The 20,726-nt window shown below is 71.0% G+C and overlaps 4 protein-coding genes across 4 annotated transcripts; 2 read left to right on the top strand and 2 right to left on the bottom strand.

Annotated features, from left to right (window-relative positions):
* Nucleotides 1–42: 42 nt before the first annotated feature.
* Nucleotides 43–2,024, top strand: LOC311630238 (lipocalin 1-like; the record flags this gene model as incomplete). The annotated part of the gene is made up of 5 exons (XM_084899109.1): nt 43–177; nt 619–752; nt 1,400–1,473; nt 1,695–1,826; nt 1,999–2,024. 5 exons carry the CDS (start codon nt 43–45, stop codon nt 2,022–2,024), a joined length of 501 nt encoding a protein of 166 aa, XP_084755235.1.
* A 2,971-nt stretch (nt 2,025–4,995) lies between these two features.
* On the bottom strand, nt 4,996–9,799 carry GLT6D1 (glycosyltransferase 6 domain containing 1; the record flags this gene model as incomplete). Its single annotated transcript, XM_084899108.1, has 6 exons — nt 4,996–5,662; nt 6,412–6,549; nt 6,872–6,916; nt 7,236–7,315; nt 9,350–9,550; nt 9,704–9,799. 6 exons carry the CDS (start codon nt 9,797–9,799, stop codon nt 4,996–4,998), a joined length of 1,227 nt encoding a protein of 408 aa, XP_084755234.1.
* Nucleotides 9,798–11,853, top strand: LCN9 (lipocalin 9; the record flags this gene model as incomplete). Its single annotated transcript, XM_084899107.1, has 5 exons — nt 9,798–9,892; nt 10,348–10,421; nt 10,695–10,805; nt 11,651–11,752; nt 11,828–11,853. The coding sequence occupies 5 exons, from the start codon at nt 9,798–9,800 to the stop codon at nt 11,851–11,853; spliced, it is 408 nt and encodes a 135-aa protein (XP_084755233.1).
* Nucleotides 11,854–15,961: 4,108 nt separating this feature from the next.
* Nucleotides 15,962–20,377, bottom strand: SOHLH1 (spermatogenesis and oogenesis specific basic helix-loop-helix 1; the record flags this gene model as incomplete). The annotated part of the gene is made up of 8 exons (XM_084899106.1): nt 15,962–16,176; nt 16,457–16,527; nt 17,014–17,200; nt 18,674–18,756; nt 18,851–18,945; nt 19,248–19,395; nt 19,794–19,885; nt 20,312–20,377. 8 exons carry the CDS (start codon nt 20,375–20,377, stop codon nt 15,962–15,964), a joined length of 957 nt encoding a protein of 318 aa, XP_084755232.1.
* Nucleotides 20,378–20,726: the final 349 nt, after the last annotated feature.

Raw genomic sequence — 20,726 nt, 5'->3', positions numbered from 1 at the left:
GACCGGCAGGCGTCCGGCGGGAGGGCGGCACTGAGGTCGGACATGGAGACGGGGCCCCGGCCGCCTGGCCGCCCCGCCCTCTGGGCCCCCGTGGTCCTGGCCCTCGGCCTGGGCCTGGCCGGCGCCCAGAGGACCCTGGAGGAGGTGCCCGTGCAGCCCGGCTTTGACGCCCAGAAGGTAATCGCTGGCCAGGACGTGGGTGCCAGCGTCTCGGGGCCTCGCCGGGGGCAGGCGGGCAGGAGCAGGCTGGGCACTACGGGAGGCAGCGGGCACGTTGGGCCCTGCACCGCCCCGGGGTGCTCCTTGGGCAGCTGTCCTCTGCCCTGCGAGCCCCCTGCCATCGCCCATCACTGGGCATGGACGGTGAGGGCAGGGTGGGCCGGGAGCAGTTTCAGGACGTGGCGGCCGGTCCCGGGAGACCCCCCACCCACACCAACCAGGGCCCAGGACCCAGCAGGGCGGTGGGTGGACCGAGCACAGGAGGGGCTAAAGGAGAGGGGGAAAGGGGGCAGTGAGGGAGGGGTGGGGCCAAGGTGGCCTGAGAGGGGAGGCTGACCACACCCCTGCCCCCCCCTGGAGGCTGCGGGACCCTCCCCCACCCTGCACCTGCACCCACAGGTGGCCGGGCGCTGGCTGACCCTCCGGCTGGCCTCCAGCCGGGCACGCCTGGTCTCCCCCGACGACCCCCTGCAGCTGGCGCTCCACTCCATCGCCACGCGGGGCCGGGACCTGGAGTTCCTCTTGTTCTGGACGTAGGTGGCCCCTCAGGACCTGAGGGTGGGGTGCTCGGGCCACCCAGACGTCGGCATCGGCTCAGCCGGGGCTGGAGCCGCTCAGGTCCTTTCGGCTCTGCAGGGCGGGCAGGCGGGAGGGACCTCGCCGGCCGGTGTCACGGCTCAGCCCGTCCTGCCTGTCAGCCGGCTGGCAGCACCGGCTGGGTCCTCGGGAGGAGCTGGTGTCACCGGACAAGTGTGCAGACTCTGCGACACAGCAGCTGCGCCCGTGGCGTCTGAGACGGTGGTGGCCACGCCCTTCCTGGGGCTCAGCCATGGATGCCGCAGTCTGTGCACCCAGCCCGCCCGCCGCTGGAAGCTGTAGACCCCGGGGGGGGCAGGGTGTCGGGGGGACACGGGCGGGGCCTGCCGTTCGCTCTGTGCACGGAGCCCGTGATGAGGACGCTGTCCTGGGTCCCCTCCTGAGACCCAGGTCCCCCGGACAGACAGACAGACAGGACCCCGCACCCCCGGGGGCCGGCTCCTCCCAACCAGGAGCCCTGTGCTCAGGGCAGCCCCCAGCCCCTCCCTCCTCAGTGGGCAGCGCGGGGGCGGGGACTGGGAGTGGGACCGGGACCAGGACGGGAAGGGACAGGACGGCAGCCACAGAGCCCCTCCCTTCCCAGCGGGCAGCAGCTGTGCAGAGGCGTCCGCATCACCGTCCACCCGACGGGGCTCCCGGGCCAGTACCAGGGCGCCGGTGAGTCCCGGCCGGCCCGCGGGGGAGGGACCCGATGCCCAGCCTGGCGGTGGGGGCGGGGCCGGGCCAGAGGGCTCCCCTCGTCCTGCCTGTGTCCACGGCAGGCTGGTCCGGGCGCGGGGTGGACGGTCCGGGCGCTGGGTGGACGGTCGGGCGCGGGGGGTAGACGGTCGGGCGCGGGGTGGGGTCAGGCCCCCGTCATGCGGGGTCTGTCCCCGCAGTCCAGGGAGGAGCCCGCGTGCGCCTCCGCTTCGTCAGCTCCGACCACCGCAGCCTCCTGCTCTGCGTCCGCGTGGAGGAGGGCGGGCCCGGCGGGGACGCGGGCGAGGTCACCAGCCTGTGGGCGCTGCTGGGTAGGTGGTGTCTCCCTGAGGCTGGACACCCGCCCCCCCATCTCCCCGGACCCGGCTCGGTGCCTGCTGCCCGGGTGCGGGGTCAGCCGGCCGCTCAGTATAGCGCCCTCACACCACCCGCTCCGCGTGCCCGCTGGGCGTGTCCCGAGCTGGCGTCTCCGTGGGCCGGCAGGAGAGCCTCCTGGAGGGGCACGCTGACCTGGGGCGTGGACGGTGGTGAGGGGAGGCCCCGGAGGCCGGAGGGTCAGCGGGTGGGGGGCACCGGGTCACGGGGAGCCCCTGTGTGTCGTGGGGACCCTCTGGCTGGCTTCGCCTCAGGGGTAGATCCTGGCTCCCAGGAGCGGGAGCCCCCCTGCCCCTGGAGCAGGGCCGAGGGGGCCGAGGGAGCCCAGGGCGCCATCCTGGCCAGCGGGCATCAGCTCCGGCCTGGCCAGGAGCCGGGGGGAGGGGCGAGTCTGACCCCACAGCTCCTGGTCTGGGCCCTCACCACCGGCCCCCTGCTGCAGCCAGACGCCTGCCCGGGGACCCCCAGTTGCTGCGCAGGTTCCTGGGGTACGTGAGGCAGTTCCAGCTGCAGGAGGCCCCCGTCTTCAACCTGGAGGGTGAGCACTGCCCCACTGCACCCAGGCCACCAGGTGGGGCTAGGGCTAGGGTTAGGGTTAGGGCTAGGCTTAGGATTAGGGCTAGGGTTAGGGTTAGCGCTAGGGTTAGAGTTAGGGCTAGGGTTAGGGTTAGGGTTAGGGCTAGGGTTAGGTCTAGGGTTAGGGTTAGGGCTAGGGTTAGGGCTAGGGTTAGGGTTAGGGTTAGGGTTAGGGCTAGGGTTAGGATTAGGGCTAGGGTTAGGGTTAGGGCTAAGGCTAGGGCTAGGGCTAGGGTTAGAGTTAGGGTTAGGTTATGGCTAGGGTTATGTTTAGGATTTGGGTTAAGTTTAGGACGTGGCGCATGTTTAGGGTTAAGTTTCTTATCCTTAGGATTAGACTTAGGGTTTGGCAGTGGAGTTCACAGTGGTGGTGAAGGTTGTAGTGGAGAAGGTGCATGTCCTTGGCAAACCCTCCTAATGTCCACCTGTTTCCCTCCACAGCCCCGTGTCCTCTGCCTGCAGCCCAGGTCCGGCCCTCCCCTCAGTTTTCCGGCACCTTCTTCCGTTACCAGGGTCTTGTCCACCCCTGTGCTGCCTGAGGCCCTCCTGGCCTGCGCCCACCCCACCCTCTCCGTCTCCGAATGGCGTCTCCTTGGCTTTGGGTCACCAGGTCCTGCAGCCAGTGGCTGAGGCGCCCACCGCCCTTGGCAGCCTGGCCCGGCGGGAGGTCACTCCGGGTGGTTAGGGGGGCCGGGGCCTGGGCGTAGCGTTACCGTGCAGCGGACAGAGCCATGGGCCTTCGCCGAGAAGCTGACTGTCCGTGGCCCGGCTGGCAGCCCTCCGACCGGCTTTCTCGGGGTCTGCTCCGGGCAGTTCCCCCCGGGCCCGAGGGGCGTGAACGAGGGAGGAACTCGGGCCCCGGAACCTGCACGCGGGCGAGTGAGCCAGGCCACCCCCTCTCTGAGCGTCAGGGGCCCCGGAGGGCGGGGCTGCAGGTGGGTGCCCACCGCTGCCTGGCCGAGCGGGAGTCACCACCAGTCGGGCCGTCTCTTAGGAACCGGCCGTCTCCAGAGATGCGGGCAGACAGGACCCGTCTGCTCCCGCCCAGCGACGCCCTCGGCTGGCCGGCCTCCCGCGGTTCCCTGCACACAGGGGCTGCGAGCGGCACCATGGGCCCCCGCGGAGCCAGGACCCACGAGGAAAAGACACGGACACGTTTCCCGGGCGTGTGGCCGTCGCCTCCCCGTGTCCTCAAGGCCCCTCTCTGCCTGGCTGTGTTTCCATCCCCCTCTCTCTCTTTTTTGAATATATATTTTATTGATTTTTTACAGAGAGAAAGGGAGAGGGATAGAGAGTTAGGAACATCCATCAGCTGCCTCCTGCACACCCTCTACTGGGGATGTGCCCTCAACCAAGGCACATGCCCTTGACCGGATTCGAACCTGGGACCCTTCAATCCGCAGGCCGACACTCTATCCACTGAGCAACACCGGTTAGGGCCCATCCCCTCTCTTATGAGGTCACCCTTCCTACTGGACTAGGGCCACCCTCGTGGCCACATTTTACCACGGTCACCTCTGTACGTGGCCTGTTGAGCGTCGACTTAGGAACCAGGATTCTAAGGACAGGACACAGGCCCAGGTTGCAGGCTCCATCCCTAGTGTGGGGTGTGCAGGAGGCAGCTGATCAATCGATTCCCGGTCAGGACACAGGCCAGGTTGCAGGCTCCATCCCTAGTGTGGGGTGTGCAGGAGGCAGCTGATCAATGATTCTCTCTCATCATTGCTGTTTCTCTCTCTCTCTCCCTTCCTCTCTAAAAATCAGTAAAAACATTGCCTTCTGCACGCCCCCCCCCTCCCTCGTGGTCTGCTCCCTGCTTAGCGTGTAGGCCCTCCGGACTGAAGGGTGCCGGGTTCGTTTCTGCTCGAACCTCCGTCCCAGGCTCCATCCCGGCCCCTCCCTGATGGGGTGCCTGCAGGAGGCAACTAGTCCATGTGTTTCTCTCACATCAATGTCTCTCTCTCCCCTCCTTCCTCCCTTCCACTCTCACTAAAACTCAATGGAAAACATAATAAATTCTCGGGTGAGGCTTTACAAGCAAACATAAACAAAATGCCTGCAGCTTTAAAAAAAAAAGAAACTGGGATCGATCGGGAAGGACGTGTTGGCAGGAGTCCGCCTGTCCCGTCCCAGGGCACACGGAGGGTCACGGCAAACAGCACCGGACGGACGGAGAGCCCCGGGCCCCGGGCCCCGGGCGTGGCCCTTGGGGGGGTCACCCCCTTCACACCTCACCGTTCCCCTCTGTGCGGACACCGCGGAGTCTTTCTCCGTCAAAAAATGTGTATTTTTCTGCCTCCAAAATCGTCTGCGGGCCACCTGCCCCATACAGAACATCGCAGCACATTGAACATCCAACCGGCTGCTCAGTCTTCACTGGGGGTGGCCCACCGGGGGGTCTGGTCTCCATCCAGGCCAAGCGGCCAGCGGTGTGTGTGCTGGGGCCCGGCTGCTGGCCGAGCGAAGCCGGGTGGGTCACGGGGTAGGGTGGGGTGGGGGTCAGGGGTGGGTCAGGGGTGGGGTCAGGGGTCAGGGGTCGCGCCGGCCCAGCTGCAGCACCCGCACCAGCCGCACCTGCAGCGGCGGGTGGAAGCTGGCGTCCCAGTTGTACTCGGGCGACAGCAGGGCGCTGGGCTTGTGCAGGAAGAAGTACTTGTTCAGGTGGCTCTCGAAGGGGGAGCGGAGGCCGCGCCGGGCGTCCTGCCTTGCGCCGGCCAGGCAGGCCCGCAGCAGGGCCAGCAGGCGGTCGGGCGCGCCGCCCAGCACCGCGCCGTCGTAGAAGAAGTCGCCCTGGCCGGCGGGGATGCAGGCCGCCGAGCGCGGCCGCCGCTCGTAGGGGAAGTGGCGCCGGTCCCGGAAGAACCACCAGGGGTGCAGCTGCGCCACGGCCGCGCCCAGCACCTCCGCGCCCACGTCCGCCTGGAACACGCGGTCCACGCTCATGCTGAACACGAAGTCGGCCTCGGCCTGCAGGGCGCTGAGGGCCGCGCCCAGGCTCCACAGGCGCCACAGGCTGCGGTCCCGCGGCCCACGGTCCGGCCGCACGGCCAGCACCCGCACCGCGCGCGGCGGCCGGGCGGGCAGCGCCGGCGGCCGGAACCAGCCCTCCGCCAGCACGTAGGTGACCACGCGGAAGCCCGGCAGGAAGTGCCTGTCCGCCGACCGCAGGAAGGGCTCCAGGTACCGGTGGGCGGCCCTGCAATCGGGGCGCCGGTGGGAGGGACGGGGGGACGAGGGGAGGACGGGGTGGGGTGGGGTTGGGCGGGGACGGCGTCTGAGAGCCGAGGGCCGGGCCAGAAAGGCCGTCAGAAATCGGGGACAACAGCTGGAGAGACGACTAGTGCTGAATGGGTGTCAGTGCAAAGGTCACGACCCAGCCCTGGCCAGTGGGCTCAGTGGTTAGAGCGCCGGCCCCGTGGGTACGAAAGGGCCTCGGGTTCGATTTCTGCTCAGGGGCATGCACCCGGGTTGCAGGTTTGATCGCTGGCATCCGCCGGGGCATGTGCAGGAGACAACCAGTCGATGTGTCGCTCTCACAGCAATGTTTCTGTCTCTCTCCCCGCTCTCTCCCTCCCTTCCATTCTCTCTAAAAGTCACTGGAGCCCGGCCAGCGTGGCTCAGTGGTTGAGAGTTGACCTGTGAACCAGGAGGTCAGGGTTCGAGTCCCGGTCAGGGCACAAGCCTGGGTTGTGGGCTTGATCCCCAGTGGGGGGCGTGCAGGAGGCAGCTGATCCATGACTCTCTCTCTCTCTCTCTCCCTCTCCCTTTCTTTCTGAGATCAATAAAAATATATTTTCTAAAATAAATAAAACGAACACAGATGGACGGGAAGAACCTGGGTGAAGGGTCACGGGAAGGCAGGGACGCGGCCGGGACGCGCGATGGCGGCGGGGCAGAGGGCAGAGGGCAGAGGGCAGAGGGCAAAGGGCAGGCACATGGCCCTACCTGCCGACAGCGAAGACCACCAGGCCCACCGTGAGGTTCTGCCGCCCGTAGTGCCGGCTCAGCGCCCGCCGGTCAAAGGTGCCCTCCCAGATGACCGGGGCCAGCCAGTCCGTGGTGGTCACCACGTCCAGCCGCTTTCTGTGGGCAGGGCAGGGGCGGCTGCAGCGGGCAGGCCGGCGAGGACCGGAGGCTGCGGTGGAGAGCTGATGCCCGCCTCCCCGCGCCTGCCGGTGCCGAGCGGAGGGCGTGGAGCCACCCGTCCGACCTGCCTGCCTGCTGCCCTGGGCACCGCCGCCTCCCTGCTCGGCACGTGGGGAAACTGAGGCGCGGCGGGTCAAGGGGCTGCCCGGAGTTGGTGTGTGCACCTGGGGTGGGGCCGGTCCCAGCCTCTGCCACTCCCACCTCCCCTCCCCCTCTCCACCGACCCCCCCCGGGGCAGGTGCCAGACGCCCGTGCCCACCTGGGGTCGAACCAGTCTGAGAGCTGGAGCTCCGCCCGCTGGGGCCTGGCAGAGGGAGACAGTTAGCTGGCATCGCGCCGTCGGCAAACGCTTGCCCAGTCAGGGACCCGTGCTGTCCGCTCCCGGCTCCTCTCCGAGGCCCGGCTCTCAGCCCACATCGCGTCCCCACACGCCCAGCTGCTCCCAACTCCGGCCTGAGCCGCTGTGGCCGGCCGGCTCCGCACAAAACCACAGCCATGGGCCCCCTGAGCTCGCAGACCTGGCCCTGCCCTCGGCCGGAGCCTCGATGCCCGCCCCGCTGCGGGGACCTCGGCGGCAGCCGTCCCCATGTCGCCAGGCTGCGCCCCTGCAGGCGTCCCGTTACCTGAGGTGGCGGCCTGCCCACAGCAGCGAGAGGGCCAGAGAGACCAGCAGCAGAAGCTTCCTCTTGGAGCCCCTTCTCATCTGGGGAGCGGAGCGGAGAGGGGGAGTCACAGGGTCCCCGACCTGACCACTCAGACGCCCAGGCCCGGGGCAGACACGGCCTGCAGCCTCCGTTGGGGACTGAGCCCGCCACCCCGGCTGCTCACACCGCCCAGCTCCCTGCAGAGGACACGTGCCGGGGCCTGGCCAGTGTGGCTCCGGGGTTTAACGTTGAACCAGGAGGTCAGGGCACAGGCCCGGGTTGTGGGCTCGATCCCCAGTGGGGGGCGTGCAGGAGGCAGCCGACCCATGATTCTCTCTCATCACGGATGTTTCTCTCTCCCTTTCTCTCCAAAATCAACCAATCAATGTCCTATGTAATCAAAGGCTAGTATGCAAATTGACGAAATCAGAACAACCGGTTGCTATGACATGCACTGACCACCGGGGGCAGACGCTCCTCGCAGGAGCCGGTCAGTGGCTCCCAAGTGAATCCACCTGCTCCTTCCCCTCTGGTGATGCGGCCACAGGAAGCTGGGCGCTGCCACTGTGGCTGGGGGGTTTCCCTTGGGCCCGGCCGCCCGGCCACCTGGCCGCCCGGCCGCTCACACCCCTCGCCCTGCAGTTGAAGAAGTGCGGGGGTGGGGGGTGGTTTGAGGGGGTAGGCCGGGTCCCTCCTCAGCGTGTCTCCCCCGAGGGGGCCCTCACCGTGGTTCGAGGGGAGGAGACGCCCCGGAGGTCGCTCCGAGCTCGGGCTCCGGGCTCTCCGCCCCCTCCCCTCCCCTCCCGGGCAGTGAGGTCAGCAGCCCCTTTGATGACCCGGAGCGCCGAAGGTCACAATGCTCCGCTGGCTGCCGGGCGACGGCCGATCTGGCTGAGGAGCTGAAGGTGTAAACGTGCTGCTCCCCTGGCCCCCGACCCTCCAGGAGGGACTGCGTGTGGGTGTCACGCGGGCCAGCGGGCGGGGTGTGGACATCGGTGCGGGCGGGCCAGGCCTCCGGCTGCACCCTCTGACCATGCCCAGCTCCCGAGGGCCCCCTCTGCTCTCCTTTAAAAAACTTTAATATAGCTGGGACTGGTTTGGCTCAGTGGATAGAGCATCGGCTTGCGGACTGAAGGGTCCTGGGTTCGATTCCGGGCAAGGGCATGTACCTTGGTTGCGGGCACATCCCCAGTAGGGGGTGTGCAAGAGGCAGCTGATCAATGATTCTCTCTCATTGATGTTTCTAACTTTCTATCCCTCTCTCTTCCTCTCTGTGAAAAATCAATAAAATATATTTTAAAAAAATTAAAAAAATAAAAAACTTTAATATATATATGTTTATTGATCTCAGTGAGGAAGGGAGAGGGAGAGAGGGAAGCATCCATGATGAGAGAGAACCGTGGATGGGCTGCCTCCTGCACGGCCCACACTGGGGATGGAGCCCCCAACCCGGGCCTGTGCCCTGACCGGGAACTGAGCCCTGACCTGGCTCCTAGATGGACGTCAACCACGGAGCCGTTCTGGCCGGCCACCTTCTGCTCTTGTTTCCACACGAGGCTGCACGGGCCCCAGGACGCTCTCCGATGTGCACGCCAGGGCCAGGCAGGCGGAGGGGGCCGGGGGAGGCGAGGGGGGGGCATCGGCCGCTGAACGGGGGCGGGGGGAGGGGCGTCTGGCTGCCACCTGCCCGTCGGTCCCTCTGCCCTCTGCGGCTGCTGACCGGCCGGACGCCCTGTCCGCAGGTTCCGAGGGGCCCGGTGCCGGCTGCACGGCGGGCGTGGGGGCGGCGGCCGCAGGGCCCTGGCTGCGTTCCCTCGAGGGGAGGACGGGGGCGGGGAGGAAAGGGCTGTGGGGGGGGAGGGAGGGCAGCGGGCAGGGGAGGGCAGCGGGCGGCAGGGACCGGGTATAAAGGGGAGGGATCGGGCCAGGGCCCGCCGAGGGATGGCACTGCTGCTGCTGCTGCTGCTGCTGCGGCCGCTGGGCCTGGGGCCGGGCCCGGCCTCCGCCCAGGAGCTCAACCTGCAGTCCGTGGTTCGCGGGAACTACGACCCGGCCAAGGTGGGCCGGGCGCCGCCCCCAGCCGGGGGCCCCACCTGCTCCGGGCGCTGCTCCCGAGGGGCCGCTTCGCCTCCCCTCCCCTCCCCGGGCGGCAGCCTGGGGGTAGGCGGTCCCTGGGGGTAGGCGGTCCCTGGGGGTAGGGGGTCCCTGGGGGTAGGGGGTCCCTGGGGGTAGGTGGTCCCTGGGGGACTAGGGGGCTCCTGGGGGGCTAGGCGGTCCCTGGGGGTAGGGGGTCCCTGGGGGTAGGGGGTCCCTGGGGGTAGGTGGTCCCTGGGGGTAGGGGGTCCCTGGGGGACTAGGGGCCTCCTGGGGGGCTAGGCGGTCCCTGGGGGTAGGCGGTCCCTGGGGGCCAGGGGTTCCCTGGGGGGTGACGGTGGCCCTGCCGGCACCGGTGGGGGCCTGGCCGGAGGGAGCCGCCCTGCAGGCCCCGGCGTCTCCCAGGTGTCGGGCGTCTGGTACTCCATTGCCATGGCCGCGAGCGACATGCGGCGCATCGGGGAGGGCGGGGACCTGCGGGTCTTCATCCAGAAGATCGAGGTTGCTGCCGGCGGCAGCCTGCGCTTCTTCTTCCACTTCATGTGCGTGTCCCCTGCCCCCCCCGGAGCCCCCGCCCCCCCGGAGCCCCCGCCCCCTAGCCCCCCGCAACCCCCGGAGCCCCCGCCCCCCCGAGACCCCCCGCCCCCTAGCCCCCCGCAACCCCCGGACTCCCCCGCCCCCCGGAGCCCCCGCACCCCCGCATTCCCCCAGAGCGCCCCTGCCCCCCCATTCCCTGCCCCCCCAGAGCCCCCTGCACCCCCCGAGCCCCCCGCATACCCCTGGAGCCGCTGCACCCCATGGCCAGCCCCGGTCCTGTGGGGTGGACGGGGTGGACAGGGGGTGGACAGGGGCGATGGACGGGGGCAGCCTTCACTGCTGCTTCATGTGCGTGGCCCCCCCAGCCTGGCCGGTGCCCCCCAGCCCTCTGCACCCCGTGTCCTGTGGGTGCACGGCGGGGGGGGGCAGAGGGGCGGGGGCTCACCCAGGCCGTGTGCAGGCTGCTCGGGGACTGCGTGGAGGTGGCCCTCGTCTGCGAGAAGACGAAGAGGAGCGGGGAGTGCACCCTGGCCCGTAAGTGGGACCTCAGCATTCCCGTGACCTCTGACCCCGGGCTCTAGGGGACCCCCGTGGCTGGAGCCCAGTGATGGGGCCCCGGCCCAGGGACCCGCCGGGACGGCCATGGCTGAGCCCCAGGGAGGGGGTACCGTGTGCTCATCTGCCCCCCACCAGCTAGGGTCCCCCCGGCCGCCTCCCCCCCACCCCCTCTCCCCACCCCCACCCCCGGCACCGGCACCCAGCCCTCCCCGGGCGCACGGCCCCGGCGCTGAGCCCGTCTCCGCGCAGACATGGGGGACAACAGGGTGGTGCTGACGGAGACGGACTACAACCTCTACGCCGCCTTCCACCTGCACAGTGTCCGCAACCGCACCCAGACCCGCGTGCTGGCACTCTACGGTGGGTGCGGCTCCCGGCCGCTCCGGCCCTCCCCGAGGACGGCCCCCGCCCGGCCGCCAGGCCCCCCCGAGGTCCCCCAGGCCCAGGGCCCCCCCCCGCCCGGCCCCCAGGCCCCCTCCCACCCGGACCCCAGGCCCTCCCCCCGCCCAGCCCCCCAGGCCCAGGCCCCCCCGCCCGGCCGCCAGGCCCGCCCCCCCGAGGTCCCCCAGGCCAGGACCACCCCCCCGCCCGGCCACCAGGCCCAGGCCCCCCCCCCGCCTGGCCCCCAGGCCCCCCCCGAGGTCCCCCAGGCCCAGGCCCCCCCCCCGCCCGGCCCCCAGGCCCTCCCCCCGCCCGGACCCCAGGCCCCCCCCGAGGTCCCCCAGGCCCAGGACCCACCCCCGCCCGGCCCCCAGGCCCCCCCGCCCGGCCGCCAGGCCCCCCCCGAGGTCCCCCAGGCCCAGGACCCCCCCTGCCCGGCCCCCAGGGCCCCCCCGGCCCGGCTGCCAGGCCCCCCCCCCCCCGCCTGGCCCCCAGGCCCCCCCCGCCCGGCCCCCAGGCCCTCCCCCGCCCAGCCCCCCAGGCCCAGGCCCCCCCCTGCCGGGTCCCCAGGCCCAGATCCCCCCCCTGCCCGGCCCCCCAGGCCCAGGCCCCCCCGCCCGGCCCCCAGGCCCCCCCCCCCCCCCCGCCCGGCCCCCAGGCCCCAGCAGTCAAGTCCCATTGTAGGGGGAGGTGCCCCACCTAGCAGTCATGCCCCTCAGCCCCCTGTTGCCCAGGCCCCCGAGACCCTCCCCAACCTGGTCCCCGGGACTGGGAGGCACCAGCCTGCCGTCTGTCCATCTGCCCGTCTGCCCGTCTGTCCGCAGGCCGGATCCCCGAGCTGCCGCACAGCTTCCTGCGCAGGTTTGAGAGTCTCTGCAGGAAGCACGGGCTGGGCCTCCAGCACATCCTCAGCCTGAGCACCCGGGGTAGGAGGCCGCCGGCCGGCCGGGAGCAGGGGGCGGGGCCCCCTGAATCCCGTCTGAGAGCCGCTCTGTCCCCAGACCCGTGTGTCCTGGACCGGCAGTAGTGGAGACCGTGGGGTGTCGGGTGCGTGTGGGGCGCGGGCAGCAGCAGGAGGGCGGGACGGGGTGGGGGAGCACCCCTAGCCCAGCCCCCACCACCCTGCTGGCGTCCTGGGAGGGGCAGGGCTAAGCCCCCCCCCCCAGCCCTGCCCTCTTGTGGGGTGACTGACAGCCACGGTGTGTTCTCCGCAGCCGCCGGGGCTCCCGGCCCCACTCCCTCCCGTCTCTGGGGGTCCCTCCCGCCCTCCCAGCCGCCCCGGCTCCCGGGCGCCCTGCCTCGCTCTGCCTGGGGACACGCCTTCCCTGTCTCTCCCCGTCCCTTTAGGACACCTGTCCCCGGACGTAGGACTGGACAGCCTGGCGATCTCACCTCATGCTCTGTCCCTTAGTCCATCTGCAAAGACCCTTCTCCCAATATGCCCCCCCCTGCCCCCCGCGCCTGGGGCCGGGGTTTGGACAGACCCCGGGGCACCTCACAGACACCGACGCGGGCGGATCAGGGGCCTGGGTCTGTGTCCGTCCTCAAACCTCCTGTGAACCCCCATCATCCCAGAATGAAGGGGTCACCGGCCAGCGGGGCTCAGCGGCTGAGCATCGCCCTGTGAGCCAGGAGGTCAGGGTTCGATTCCCGGTCAGGGCACTGGCCCGGGTTTTGGGCTCGATCCCCAGGGTGGGGCGTGCAGGAGGCAGCCGATCCATGATTCTCTCTCATCGTTGATGGTCCTCTCTCCCTCTCTCCCTTCCCCTTCCTCTCTGAGATCAATAAAAATATTTTAAAAAACAAAAGAAAGTGTGTGGGGTTCCCTCCTCAGATCCCAGCCTGACAGACACTTCCCGGCCGGCCCAGCCTCATCCCGCCCCAGACACAGCTCGGCCCCGCCCTCCCGCATCAGTGCCCCCACTCCTGGCCCTGTGCTCCCCAGCCTCCCTCCCCTCCCCCTCCCGGGGACAGGGACCCCACCCTCCACGCACGCTCCGCCCAGAAACCCCCAGGACGGGGACATGCTCAGCCCCGAGGGCAGGAGGGCAGGAGGGCAGGGGGGCAGGGGGGCAGGGAGAGGACAGATAGGAGGACAGGGGGCAGGAGGGCAGGGGGGCACACAGGGGGGCAGGGGGGCAGGAGGGCAGGGGCAGGGGGGCAGGCAGAGGACAGGGGGGCAGGGGGGCAGACAGGAGGACTGATAGGAGGGCAGGAGGGCAGGGGGGCAGGGGGGCAGGGGGGCAGACAGGAGGACAGACAGGAGGACAGGGAGGCAGGAGGGCAGGGGGCAGGGGAGCAGGCAGAGGACAGATAGGAGGACAGGGGGGCAGGAGGGCAGGGGGCAGGGGGGCAGGGAGAGGACAGATAGGAGGACAGGGGGGCAGGAGGGCAGGGGGGCAGGAGAACAGGAGGGCAGGAGGGCAGGGGGAAGGGGGGCAGGAGGGCAGGAGAACAGGAGGGTAGGAGGGCAGGAGGGCAGGGAGAGGACAGATAGGAGGACAGGGGGCAGGAGGGCAGGGGGGCAGGAGGACAGGAGGACAGACAGGAGGGCAGACAGGAGGGCAGGAGGGCAGGAGGGCAGGGGGGCAGGAGAACAGGAGGGCAGGGGGGCAGGAGGACAGACAGGAGGACAGACAGGAGGGCAGGAGGGCAGGGGGGCAGGGGGGCAGGAGGACAGACAGGAGGGCAGACAGGAGGGCAGAGGCGTCCATGCAGGGGCTGGCTTCCTCCCGGAGGCGGAGGCGGGCCTGTGGGTCTGTCCGGACCGGGGTCAGGCATGAGCACCCGCGGACACACTTCCTTCTCCCCAGGAGGCCTGGCTGGTGGCGCCCGTGGGTGCGCTGGCCCAGGGAGGACCTCCGTGGCCAGAGGCTGGGTGGTGGTGGTGGTGGGGGCTGAGCAACACCAGAGCCTCCGCCACACGTGGTGCTCGTGGCGCCATCGGGCCGGGGCCGGGGCCGGGGGGGGGGAGGGGGGGGGCTGCCGGGGGGCGGTGGCCGGAGAGCCGGTCTGCTCCCGCTGTCTGTCACCGATGCCCACCAGAGTGTCCGCCGAGGGGGGCAGGGACAGGGGCCGGGGGGGGGGCTGCCGGGGGGCGGTGGCCGGAGAGCCGGTCGGCTCCCGCTGTCTGTCACCGATGCCCACCAGAGTGTCCGCTGAGGGGGGCAGGGACAGGGGCCGGGGCCGGGGCCGGGGCAGGGGGGCGGTGGCCGGAGAGCCGGTCTGCTCCCGCTGTCTGTCACCGATGCCCACCAGAGTGTCCGCTGAGGGGGGCAGGGACAGGGACAGGGGCCGGGGCCGGGGCCGGGCGGGTGCCGGAGGGCAGTGGGGGCTGGCAGTGCCTGGTCCTCGGCCCGTGTCCCAGGGCCGGGGGCGGGGGAGGGGGCGGGGCAGGGGGACCTGCCAGCAGCGGCTCTGACCGCCCTGTGCTGGCTCCAGCCCACGAGCTGTGCTGTGCTTTGGTTCACAAAGGCCGGAGCGGAGGCGGCGGGAGGAAGCTGTTCCGGAACCCCAGGCTGCGCTCGGCTCCGGCCCCGCACAGAGCGCCCCCCTCCTTCCTCCCCGCTCACCGGGCTCGATGGCGGAACGGGCCGCCCCCGCTCCCACAGCCACCGCCTGCGGGCAGGCCCCCCCTGCAGCCCAGGTCCAGGGGCGGCACGGACCCCCCCCCCACATTCTCAACACCCCCCTCCTCCCCCCCCCCCCCCCCCCCCGCGGGCCTGAGGCAGCACAGGAGCTCCGCCTGCCCCTGAGCTGGGGCTGGTTCCCCCTCCAGGGGGAGCTGGGGGGGGGGTCCCACCTCTCTGCCCCCCTGGGCCTCAGGGCTCTGAGCAAGGATACCCCAGCTTCCCGTCCCCCCCTCCCTGCCTTGGGGGGCTGGTGAGGGCAGATCCCAGCTCAGGGCTGGGCCCCTGGGGCAGGGACGTCACAGCCTGCACCTGACCCACACCTGACCCCATGGAGGTGGCCTGCTCCCACGTCCTGGAAGCCAGACCCACAGCGCAGGGCGGGGGGCTGCCAGCAGGGGTCACCGCACGTGGGCTCAGCAGGCTCGGGGCCCTGGGCCCCAGGCAGGGACTGCAGTGTCCCCCCACCATCCCCCCTCCCAGGAGAGGTGCTGGCTAAACTCAACACACGTGTGTAAACCCACAGGACTACACATAGGCACGCACACGCATGCATATACTGGGTCATTTTTAAATATATTTTTTATTTCAGAGAAGAAGGGAGAGGGAGAGAGAGAAACAATGATGAAAATCACTGATGGCTGCCTCCTGCACGCCCCACCCAGGGGATTGAGCCCACAACCCGGGCCTGTGCTCTGACCGGGAATGGAACCGACACCTCCTGGTTCAGCCACAGCCATGCGGCCGGGCCCGGGGTCAGACCGGGGCTGAGGGAGCCGAGGCGACTGTCCAGGAGCCGGAGAGGCAGGCTGACCTGCCAGGCAGGCCCAGGCGCTCCGGCCCGGAGGCTGCTGGACACTGGCCGCCCGGCTGGTGGCCCCTCCCGTGGGGGCTCCTGGGGGGGCTGCCACTGCCAGGGCTGTGCTCAGTGTCTCCAGGAACCCGAGGGGGCGGGGGTGGGGATGGGGGTCCGGGGCGGCGGCCACCCCGCCCCGCCTGGGCCTGGGCCCGTCTCCCTCCCCCACCTAGCCCAGCCCACCCCCGATCCGGGGTCAGGAGCCACTGGACTGAGTGCGCACACCGGGTCCAAATACGGAAGCAGGTGCCTCTGCCCCAGCCCCCAGGGCCTCCCCGATGGAGCCTGGGGGGCCCTCAGACTGGGAACGGAACCCAGATCTCTGGGTTCAGAGTGTGAAGTTCAACCACAGCCCCCCGCCTGGGCACGGGGTCAGACCGGGGCTGCGGGAGGAGGAAGGTCACCCCGCCTCTCTGGGGAGGGGCGGGGCACCCCGAGTTCCGGGCTGGGCTAGGCCTGGTTCCCCAGGCCCAGACGGCCCAGATCAGAGGCCTCTGCAGGAAGCGGTCCCTCCGCCCGAGTCACGACATCACACCTGTCCTTCTCCAGAGACTCCTCCCTTTAATGCTCAGCCCATTCCCACAGCCCCACAGCCCCCTCCCCCAGCGGGGTGAGAACAGCCCGGTCTGCCACGGGGCCTGGTCCACCACCTAGCAGGCGAAGAAGTCGGGGAAGATGCTGTCCACCTCGTCCCGGAAGGCCAGGCTGGGGCAGCCCACGTCCCAGCCCCACGGCTCCAGGGGGCCATCCGGGGTCTCCTGGGCGCTGGGCTCAGGGCCCACCAGGAAGCCCGGCTCCGTCCTGTCCAGCGGGATCCCGGCCGGGGCCCCAGCAGGGGCGCTGCTGTCTCTGCCCTCCGGGGACCCTGGACAGGAGGGACAGGACAGGTCAGCGGGACAGCGGGCACCCAGCCCCGCGTGCCAAAGCGGGCGGGGCAGCGGGCAGAGGAGGCCCCCGACACTCACGCACACTCACGCTCTCACAGACCCTCCCACAGGCTCCCTCCCCTGTGCAGGCGGAGACCCAGGAGCTCAGACACAGACGGTGCCGCCCTGCAGGACCTGGTCACCCCCGCCATCCCAGCGGTCAGGAGGCCGAGCCCACAGCCGCCCCGCCGGGGAAGGCGCCGCCCGCGCCCCACTCACCCAGCCACCACTCGGGACTGGCCCTCAGCAGCAGGGACGGCCCGTCCTCCACGCCACACGCGGGCACGGACCTGGGTGGCAAGGAGACCCCGCCCTGAGGCCCGGGAACCCGTGTCCTCCGACCTCAGGGGAAGGCGTGGCCTGCGAGGCGGCCCAGGTCCAGAGGCGCCTGCGCCCGCGCCCTCCCCGCCGGCACCAGCACAGGAGCCGCCGGCTCTGAGAGCCTCCCCCGCCGTCCCCACGCCCCGCCGTGCAGCCAGCCCAGAGACCCCTCGTCAGAGGAGGGTGCTTTCAAACACACGTCAGAGGCCACAGGGCCGCCTGGGCCTGGGCAGCACTCACAGTGAGGGACTGAGGGGAGCACGACAGAGGGCAGGCCTTGGGGTGCAAACACAGGCATGCACATATGAACAGGCACACGTGTGCACACACAGGCAGGTACACGGGCAGGCACAGGTGTGCGCACACAGACATGCACATATGAGCAGGCAGACGTGTGCGCACACAGGCAGGTACACGGGCAGGCGCACACGGGCACACGCCCGCCGGGGGCCCACCTGGTGCCGGGCATCCCAGCCTGGGTTGCCTCCTCTGTCAGGGGCCCGGCCAGGCCTGGGCAGCTCTGAGCCTCTTCGCTCGCCAGCGGGGAGGTCGGCGGCCAGGAGCAGGGAGGCCAGGCGGGGGGCGGCCTCAGCACCGGGGAGGGACTCGGGCCTGGGGTCCAGGGTGCCAGGCCGGAGGTCCCTATGAGAAAAGGGAACGGTGGGACAGGCCCCCCGCCCCCCCAGGGAGCACCCTCCCCTGAGGACCTCAGCCCCTGCCGCGGAGCCTGCCCGGGACGGGGCTAGAGCAGAGGCAGGCAGGTGACCAGGAGAGGGAGGTGCCCAACACCGGCGGCCAGGGAGCTCCCCGAAGGCAGTGCCTGTGGGACTCGGACTGGGGACACCGTGCCACTGCGGCCTCCCCTCCGTGTGCCCGCGACCTCCGACCCCACAGGGCACCACCCTCCCAGCAGCCCCCCGAGTGCAGCCTCTGCACCCCGTGTCCTGTGTGCAGGTCCTGCAGCTCCCCGGTGGCCCCGCTGTCACCAGCACCCCCCCCTCACCGGGCACACTCAGGCCCCAGCACCCCCCCCTCACCGGGCACACTCAGGCCCCAGCACCCCCCCCTCACCGGGCACACTCAGGCCCCAGCACCCCCACCCCCTCGCTGGGCACACTCAGGACCCAGCACCCACCCTCACCAGCACACCCCCTCACCGGGCACACTCAGGTCCCAGCACCCCACCCTCACCGGGCACACTCAGGCCCCAGCACCCCCCCTCACCAGGCACACTCAGGCCCCAGCACCCCACCCCCTCACCGGTCACACTCAGGCCCCAGCACACCCCCCCCTCACTGGGCACACTCAGGCCCCAGCACACCCCCCCCCTCACTGGGCACACTCAGGCCCCAGCACACCCCCCTCACCAGGCACACTCAGGCCCCAGCACCCCACCCCCCACCGGTCACACTCAGGCCCCAGCACACCCCCCCCTCACTGGGCACACTCAGGCCCCAGCACCCCCCCTCACCGGGCACACTCAGGCCCCAGCACACCCCCCTCACCAGGCACACTCAGGCCCCAGCACCCCCCCTCACCGGGCACACTCAGGCCCCAGCACCCCCCCTCACCGGGCACACTCAGGCCCCAGCACACCCCCCTCACCAGGCACACTCAGGCCCCAGCACCCCCCCTCACCGGGCACACTCAGGCCCCAGCACCCCCCCTCACCGGGCACACTCAGGCCCCAGCACCCCACCCTCACCGGGCACACTCAGGCCCCAGCACCCCCCCCTCACCGGGCACACTCAGGCCGTGCCGCCCATGGCACTTGGCAAACGCATGTGGGCGGCTTAAGTGCTGCCACGTCAACCACGGCCCACAGAGTGACAGACAGCTGGGCAGGGTCCAGTGTGAGGGGGACGCCAGCCTCAGGGGCACCCCATGGGCTTGTGGGGGGCGGGCAGGCAGGGAACAAAGACCCCGTGTGGGGGAGGGAACAGCCTGGGGTTCATGACTCACCCCACAGAGCAGAGAAACCGCCCCACCGCCCAGAGCCGGCAGAGTGGGGGCTGTTCTCGGGGAGCCGGACACGGGGGTGAGAGGGCGTGGTAGGTCCATGCCCCCACACTTTCTGGGGGGCCTGGAACCACGCCTGTGCCCAGCCACACTCACCGGGGAGGGCTGCAGGCCTGTCCAGCGCCTCGGCCAGCCCCGTGGTCACACCTGTGGTCACACCGCTCGGGGCGTCCTGCAGCCTGGATGGTGCAAAGACGGGGGGGGGGGTCTCTGAACAGCCCGCACCCACAGCCCCGGGGGTTCCATCCAGGCGGGGGGAGGGGGGGCACTCACACGGTCCCGGGGGCTCCCTGCCCGGCCCCGGGAGCCTCTGCTGGGGTCTGATTCAGCTGCCACTTGTGCCAGTCCTCCTCCGTGGGGCCGAGGACCTGACACGGAAAGAGACGCCAAAATCACCACGGACGTGGTCACGGGGAAACCACAGGGAACATGGGCCGTCCTGTCCCGGGTCCTCCCTGAGCACGGACCCCGGCCCTCAGCCCGGGCGGGAGGGGCGGGAGGAGCCGGAAGAGGGACTCCCTCCTGGCTGGCACCACGGGGGCGGGGGCCACGGTGCGGCGCCCACAGGAGGTGTGAGGACTGGGACGGGCACCGGGAGACTCCGGGAATGAGAGCCGCCCTGGCCGGAGCCGCCCCGCGCCCTGTGGGAGGCCCGCGCCCGCACACCCACCGCCGGCTGCTCCCCGCCGGGCAGCACGGCGCCCGCCATCCGCAGGAACTGCACCGACATCTCCAGGACGGAGGCCATGTCCTCGCGCCGGCCGTCGAACCGGGGCAGGAGGGCCCGCAGGCGCTCGCAGCTCAGGGAGATCCGCTTCCTGTTCCGGACAAGCCACGGGCGCCCGTGAGCCCGCCGGCCTGGCCGGGACAGAGGGGGCAGCCCCAGCCCCTCACAGCGGCCCGAGGCCACTGGGGGGGGCACAGGCTGGACCCCCCAGTCCCAGTCCTTCAGGGTCTGTGTCCGGCTTCCCCGGCCCAGGGCCACCTCCCCGCCGGGGGGTGTGGGAGGAGCTGGCCTGCAGGAGGCGGCCCAGCAATGGCTCTCATTGATGTTTCTCTCGCTCTCCCTTCCTCTCTGACCTCAGTGAAATGTAGGATTTACAGGGAGATGCCCAGAGGGGCGCCCTGGGCCTGCCCCCCCTCCCCTCCCGGGCCCACCCGTCCCGGGCAGACTCCAGGCCGCCCCAGGTGCTCCATCTGGTCCCCCCTCTCCCACCTGCGCTCCCGCTCGCTGAGCACGTTCCGGGGGAGCCCGCAGGCCGGACGCCCCGCCGGGGTCTGGGCTGGACCGGAGCCCCCGCCTGGGTACTGGCGGGGGGAACGGGCTTCCGGGGAACAGCTGCTGCTGGGAGAGGGAACAGGTCCAGACTCCACGAGCCCCAGACGCCACCGTGAACCCGAGAACGCCACCACGAACCTCGCCACCGCGAACCCCAGAACACCACCGCGAACCCCAGAATGCCGCCACCACGAACCCGCCACCGCGAACCCCAGAACACCACCGCGAACCCCAGAACGCCGCCACCACGAACCCCGCCACCGCGAACCCCAGAACGCCGCCACCACGAACCCCGCCTCCGCGAACCCCTAGAACGCCACGGAGCCCAGACAGGTCCCTCCCCGCCCCCTCCCACCGGGCTGTGGAGGCTCTGCCTACGGAGAGCCGGGGGACGGGGAGCAGTCCGGGCACCCCCAGTCCGGGCACCCCCAGTCCGGGCACCCCCAGCTCCTCACCAGCACGCCCGCGGGGGTGGGGCCTCGGGGGAGCCCGGCACTGGGCTCGGGGCCTCCGGACGCCATGAGCGCAGCTGCCCCTCCACCCGCGCCGCCCGCCTCTCTGCCCACGTGCCCGCCCGCCACGTGCCCGCCCACGTGCCCGCCCACGTGCCCGCCCACGTGCCCGCCCACGTGCCCGCCCACGTGCCCGCCGCCGCACCTGGCGCTGCCCGCGCCCCCGCGGAGCCAGGGCCGGGCTCCTGCTCCCTCTTCCCGGGTCAGACATCTCCCCTGCCCCCTCAGGCGCCCCGGTGCCAGGCCGGTGGGGCTGTTTGGAGGCCGCGCCCGGCCCTCAGGGAGTGGCCAGCCGGGGGGTGGGGGTGGGGGGCGCCTCGCGGAGAAATGGTGGGTCCAGGGCGCTGGGCAGCACGCA

Source organism: Pipistrellus hanaki (assembly GCF_964339955.1).
Source record: "Pipistrellus hanaki genome assembly, chromosome: 11".
NCBI classification, from domain to species: domain Eukaryota; kingdom Metazoa; phylum Chordata; class Mammalia; order Chiroptera; family Vespertilionidae; genus Pipistrellus; species Pipistrellus hanaki.
This window is presented reverse-complemented; position numbering and strand designations above follow the sequence as displayed.